Below are 6,880 nucleotides of genomic sequence, written 5' to 3'. Positions count from 1 at the left end.
GACGACTAGGGTTTTCCGCTCAATCCAATTCTCAAATTTCTCTTTGATTTCATAGGTTAACAAAGAGTCACAACTTTGTCATTTGAAATATTACTCAATATGTTGCCAGATCTATTTTAGAGTGTTAGACTGAAATACAGTCGTTCAATTATATGATTAATATTTAGAAGGCGCATATTGCTTCGGGAGGAATCAGAATGAAAAATTGCACTTATAATATCATCTATCACAACCCAAGCAGTATATATAACTATATTTATGAATTAACTGAGTAGGACTTCTACTTTGATGATGCCACAGACTCACTTATCTGTGCTCTATCCAAGAAATTCATCATTTAGATACAAGCAAGATTCGTCAAGGAGTCGTTCTTGTAATTTTAGAAGCAAGAAAGCATCTAAAATTCCTGGCCTTTAGTACCTGGAGCCATTGGACAATCTAAGAGTCTTCTTTGGTATCAGTAGTAGATATTACTTTCAGCATCTCAACAAACTGATTCCTCTTCCACTGCAGAGGTTGATCCATCTCCCTTCTTGCTTTACTACTCCATGATGATTTGTACATGGCCATTCTTCTCTTCTTTGCTGCTACTCCTACATAGTCTCCATACTCCTTCAAAAATGAGAACAATACATGAAACCAATTAGTAGCTGGCATTCAAGATTTATTCAGGTAAATTAATGATCAAGTAGGGGCTGGTTTTTTGCCCTTTATTCTCATCCCGTGTGGTAACCTGTATCAGTTTCGGAATTTTCAAGTGCTATAATAGAAGTCATACCTTGAGGCACAGGCCTTAATTAACATCACAAATAGGATAGTCACTTGGGCAGCAATATTCTGATTTATCACATCAAACACCACTTTCATAAAGACAGCATCCCTGAATGAAGCATAATCCAAAAAACTCCAATTCACAGCAACATGTTTGACCTGCTGGACAGTAATAGTAGTCTCCACATTCACTTGGTGAAGGCGAAGATGGAGGGGGAGGTGGTGGAAGGACTGGAATCGGATAAGGAGATGGCGAAGAAGACGATTCTTTTGTTGGATAAGAAGCCATTGAGTTAATGGCACAAACTCCATATGGCAAATCAGTGTTCCTTCTTATATAGGCATACCCCTCCATTCCCCAATATGTACCCCATGAGTTCTTGATAATCCAATACTCATCATCTCCTACTGTTACTACTGCATGATCTATGTCATCTGGATTACTAGAACAATCTCCATCATAAATTCCCTGCATTAAAACATCCATGTCATGATTTCTGAAAGGGAAAAGGACAGTACTAACAAAGATAAATAGATAGAGTTACTCCTTTATATAGTTGAAAATCCAAGCTAGATCCATCTATGCCAACACTAACAGGTTGTTGAGCAACAGCACAAAGAAGGTCACTTTCCTTTTGTGCAACATCTTGGTATCCATCAATTGTTACAATCTTAGTCTTTTCCTGTTAAAGAAAAATGATAAGGACTTTCTTTCTTATAATTAAAACATATTGTTTGTGTAAGAAATGGATTCAGATTAAGAGGAAATAGAAACATTTCATGCCTTGGTGATATTGCAGGTGCCTTGAGATGCAGTATATGGATAATCAGAAGCTGAATCAATGCCACCATTGTTGATCACCCATTCAAAAGCATAGTCCATAAGTCCACCATCACAACCTGAATTGGATGAATCACAACTGACAAGTTCTTGTTCAGAAAGGTTAATAAGTTCACCAGTGGCTATTGCATTTATTCCCTCCATTGATCCACATGCCGAAAATGCCCAACAAGATCCTGCAAATGTTATGCAGATATCAGATATCAGGGGTGAAATATTGTGCATGGCTAGGTAACGACTGACATGAAAATAGTTAAAGAAAAGAATTCTTACCACAGTTCCCTTGGTTTTTAACATCAGTGACAACCCCATGTTTCCTCCAATCCAAAGCAGAAGGAGCATCACAAGAAGTCACTGAAGGTTTTCTCTCCACATTTCTCATCTGAATGGTCCTTTCCCCTTGTTCCGGGCTCGTTAATTCAGGTAGTGGTGGAACCCCCAGCGAACCATAGGAGGGAGAACCAGGTAATTTGGTTAATTCTGAGTTACAAAACTTAGTACTAACATTGCAGAAACAGCTCAAGGAGCAAAGTGACCGCATAGAGCAAATACCCGGGGTGCCACCAAGGATCAAAGGGGTAGATATGGATAAGTATTCTCAACAGCCCTGGAAGCCAAGCGCTGCTCCCCTTTCAATTCCAAAGAAGTTCAAAATGCCTGATATTCCAAAATATGATGGAATAACAGACCCACGAGATCACGTGACTGCATTTACAACAGGCGTAAAAGGCAACGATTTGGCTAAGCAAGAGATTGAATCAGTATTAGTCAAAAAATTTGGTGAAACACTCACTAAAGGAGCACTAACATGGTATTCTCTTTTACCCGAAAATTCTATAAAGTCTTTTTCTGAGCTTGCAGATTCTTTCATTAAAGCGCACTCGGGAGCTCAAAAAGTCGAAAAAAGAATGGAAGATATTTTCAAGATCAAGCAAGGGGACTCAGAATTGCTTAGGGAATTCGCGGACAGATTCCAACGTGAAAGAATGACATTACCGCGTGTACCTGACAATTGGGCAGCTATAGCCTTCACAAGCAATTTGAATGAAAAGAGTTAAGAAGCTACGAGGCGACTCAAGGAAAGCCTTCGTGAATTCTCAGCTACAACGTGGAATGACGTTTACAACCGTTATAGCACAAAACTGAGGATTGAAGAAGATATTATTTCACGACATCAAAAAGAAGAAAAGGTAAGCTCAAGACGGGCGGAAAACGAAAAAAGGTTCGGTAAAAATAGGTACGAGCCATACATGGGACCTGCGGGAAAAGACTCACGGTCAAAATAGGACAATCAAAGGTACGATCACAGATCGAGGAATAGAGAGCCAGGCTCATCATCTAGATTTGGGAATGACCGAAGCACACGTGAATCACGAGATGATGATAGAGGTCTAAAGGCAAGGTTTGGCGGTTATAACTTCAACGTGAGCACTTCTGAACTCGTGGCTGTTTTAAGAAGCATGGGAGATAAGGTACGATGGCCGAAGGAAATGAGATCAAATCCAAACAGACGAAACCCTGATCATTGGTGCGAATTCCATAACGATCATGGGCATAAAACGACAGATTGCAGGTTTTTGCAGGGTGAAGTTGATCATTTGTTAAAACAGGGGTATCTCACTGAGTTATTCAGTGAGAAAGGTAAATAAGCATACATGAAAAACAGGCAGGAACCTCCAAAACCACCTTCTCCCAAAAGAACTGTCAACGTTATAAGCGGGGGTGAAGACGTCAATGGCGTATCGTATACCGCAGCTAACAAGATTTCCAAAGTTACAATTACCCACGGGAAGCGGCTGCGGCATGTGTTAGAGGAAGAAAATATTACGTTCAATGATGCAGATGCCGAGGGTCTATTAACTCCACATAACGACGCACTGGTAATATCTTTACTTGTACATGACACTATCGTGAAACGAGTTTTAATTGATCCAAGTAGTTCCGTGAACATTATTTTGTTGCGAGTGCTACGCGAGATGCAAGCAGAGGATAGATTGGTACCAAAAGCGCATACTTTGTCAGGATTTGACAATTCCAGTGTTGTAACAAAAGGGGAAGTGATGCTTACTACATTAGCGGAAGGCGTTGTCAAAGACACAAAATTTCAAGTAGTGGAAATGGAAATGGCTTACAATATAATTCTTGGGAGGCCATGGATTCATGACATGGACGCTGTTCCATCAACCTTGCATCAAGTCATTAAATTTCCAGCGCCATGGGGAATATGTCAAATCAAGGGAGACCAACAGACATCCAGGAGCATCAACTCCGTGGCAAATTTAAGTGCGAAGGGTGAAGAGAAATAGCAATTACAGAATCTAGTTGAGGATAACATAACATCAACCTCAACTGAACAAGGGCAAACAGATGTGGATTCAAGGCCCGATTCCATTCAAGAACCAGAGGAAAATGAAAACATCAAAACGACGATAGAAGAGCTGGAGGCAGTGGTTTTGTTTATACACTGGCCAGAAAGGAAAGTGTATATAGGAGCCAATCTCAGCCCGGATATGAAACGTAAGTTGATTGATTTTTAAAAGCTAATGCAGATTGTTTTGCTTGGTCCCATTCTGATATGACAGGTATACCACCGGAGGTAATGACTCATAAGTTGAATGAAGACCCATCTCATCCACCTATCAAACAAAAGAAGAGAAAGCAGGGCACTTTCAAAAATAAGGTGATTCAGGATGAGATGCATAAATTGTTAAAAAATGGGTCTATTCGCGAGGTAAAGTATCCTGAGTGGCTAGCCAACATTGTTGTGGTATCTAAAAAGAACGGTAAATGGCGAGTCTGTGTAGACTATACAGATCTTAACAAAGCTTGTCCTAAATACTCTTTTCCATTACCTCATATAGATCAACTAATTGATGCAACTGCAGGGCATGAGTTGTTAAGTTTTTTAGATACATATTCAGGTTATAATCAGATTAAAATGGATCCGGGAGATGAAGAAAAAACTTCATTCATAACAGACAGTGGGACTTACTGTTATAAAGTAATGCCTTTTGGTCAAAAGAATGCAGGAGCAACGTATCAGAGGTTAGTTACCAAAATGTTTCAAGAGCATTTGGGAAAAACTATGGAGGTCTATATAGATGATATGCTCGTTAAAACTCAGCACTGAGGAGATCATATATCGCATCTGTCTGAAACGTTTAAAATTTTGCGGAAATTTAATATGAAGTTAAATCCCGAAAAATGTGCATTTGGTGTTGCATCAGGTAAGTTCTTAGGTTTTCTTGTTTCTAACCGTGGTATTGAGGTGAATCCTGCACAGATTAAGGCCATTGAAGAAATCCCTGATATACTTTCGAGCAAGGAAGAAGTTCAAAGATTAACAGGGAGGATTGCAGCCTTGGGAAGATTCATTTCTAAATCATCAGAGAAGTGTTTTAAATTCTTCTCAGCCCTTAAGAAGCAGGATCATTTTGAATGGGAGGAATGTCAACAAGCACTCAGGAATTTGAAAACATACTTATCAAATCCACCTTTCCTAGCAAAACCAAAGGCTGGGGAAAGACTACTCATTTACCTTGCTGTTTCAGAAGTAGCTGTAAGTGCTGTTTTGGTTTGAGAAGAACAAGGTAAACAATCCCCTATCTATTATGTTAGTAAGTCTTTGTTAGATGCGTAGACGCGGTATCCTCAATTAGAAAAGCTTGCACTTGCATTAATCATGGCATCTAGGAAATTAAGACCTTACTTTCAGTGTCATCCTATTGGTGTAGTAACTGCCTACCCTTTACGTAATATATTACATAAGCATGAGTTATGAGGTAGGTTGGCTAAGTGGGCTATAGAGTTAAGTGAATACGAAATCACGTACCAACCTAGAACTGCTATAAAATCACAAGTGTTAGCTGATTTCGTGGCTGATTTTAGCTAAGGGATGCAATTAGAAGCAGAAAAAGAATCACAGGTGCTCAATGGAACTACTCCAGGAACTTGGACTTTATTTGCTGATGGTTCATCTAACGTAAAAGGTGCATGTTTAGGGATTGTTTTCGTACCACCTACGGGTGAAACCATTCGACAAGCTATCAAATGTCATTTTGTAACTAACAATGAGGTAGAGTATGAGGCTGTGATTGCAGGTTTAGAATTGGCACGAGAACTTGGCATAAACCAAATTATAATCAAAAGCGATTCACAACTCGTGGTTAATCAAATGCTGGGAACTTATACAGCCAGGGAAACAAGGATGCAACAGTATTTAGAAAAGGTGCGGGAATTGATAAAGCAATTTCAAACCTGGAAAGTTACACAAATACCAAGGGATGAAAATCTCGAAGCAGACGCCTTAGCTAATCTCGCATCTGCGGCTGACGTAGCAAGTGGATGCAAGCGCCTCAGTTATTCATTTATTTCATTCAGTTCTTGACCCCGACAAGAATGAGGTAAATTTTAATAATTTAACTTGGGATTGGAGGAACGAAATTGTTTCTTTTTTGCAGTATGGAACCATCCCTGATGACAAAAAAAGCTCATGCGCTTCGAAAAAAGGCTGCTCGGTACTGCTTAAACCAGGGCAACCTATATCGTAAAATGTTCGGTGGTCCCTTAGCCAGATGCCTCGGACCTTCTCAAACGGAGTACGTAATGAGGGAAATACACGAGGGGCATTGTGGGAATCACGCCAGAGGAAGATCACTGGTGAGAACCTTAATTAGGGCTGGTTATTACTGGCCTAAAATGGAAGAAGAAGCAGAAAGTTTCGTGGCCAAATGTGATAAATGTCAAAGGTACGGTAATAATATGCATAGACCTGCGGAGTTATTACATCCAGTCATTGCACCGTGGCCGTTTATGAAATGGGGAACGGATATCGTGGGTCCATTACCACAAGCAAAAGGGCAGGTAAAATTTCTACTCGTACTCACTGATTATTTTACTAAATGGGTAGAAGCAGGAGCATTCAAACAGGTACGAGAAAAGGAAGTCAAAGATTTTATTTGGCGAAATATCATATGCCGATTCGATGTACCAAAGGAGATCGTATGTGATAATGGCCCTCAGTTTATAGGAACTCAAATCACGGAATTTTTTCAAAGTTGGCAGATTAAAAGGATTACATCTACACCTTATCATCCGGTGGGTAATGGGCAAGCAGAATCAACGAACAAGGTTATTATCAATAATTTAAAGAAGCGTTTAGAAGACTCAAAAGGAAATTGGCCAGAAGTGCTACCTGGTGTTTTATGGGCATATCGCACAACAACAAAAACAAGTACGGGAGAAACACCATTTTCATTGGTTTATGGA

The 6,880-nt window shown here is 39.8% G+C and overlaps 1 protein-coding gene across 1 annotated transcript; it reads right to left on the bottom strand.

Moving 5' to 3' along the window:
• Positions 1–850: 850 nt before the first annotated feature.
• Positions 851–1,994, bottom strand: LOC109215368 (oryzain beta chain-like). Its single transcript, XM_019379419.1, has 4 exons — positions 1,886–1,994; positions 1,556–1,788; positions 1,317–1,454; positions 851–1,240 (listed from the first exon to the last, which is right to left on the bottom strand). The coding sequence occupies exons 1-4, from the start codon at positions 1,992–1,994 to the stop codon at positions 851–853; spliced, it is 870 nt and encodes a 289-aa protein (XP_019234964.1).
• Positions 1,995–6,880: the final 4,886 nt, after the last annotated feature.

The sequence above is a fragment of the Nicotiana attenuata genome, unplaced genomic scaffold (assembly GCF_001879085.1).
Source record: "Nicotiana attenuata strain UT unplaced genomic scaffold, NIATTr2, whole genome shotgun sequence".
Lineage (NCBI taxonomy): Eukaryota > Viridiplantae > Streptophyta > Magnoliopsida > Solanales > Solanaceae > Nicotiana > Nicotiana attenuata.
Note: the sequence above shows the minus strand (reverse complement) of the source record. Positions and strands in the feature narration are given on the sequence as shown.

Bases quoted from the DNA above. Each gene is read 5' to 3' on its own strand.
- LOC109215368 (XM_019379419.1), bottom strand. From the start codon at position 1,994: ATGAGAAATGTGGAGAGAAAACCTTCAGTGACTTCTTGTGATGCTCCT. The intron at 1,789-1,885 runs GTAAGAATTCTT...TAACATTTGCAG, and splicing joins TAAAAACCAAGGGAACTGTG to GATCTTGTTGGGCATTTTCG. The intron at 1,241-1,316 runs GTAACTCTATCT...GTTTTAATGCAG, and splicing joins ATTTTCAACTATATAAAGGA to GGAATTTATGATGGAGATTG.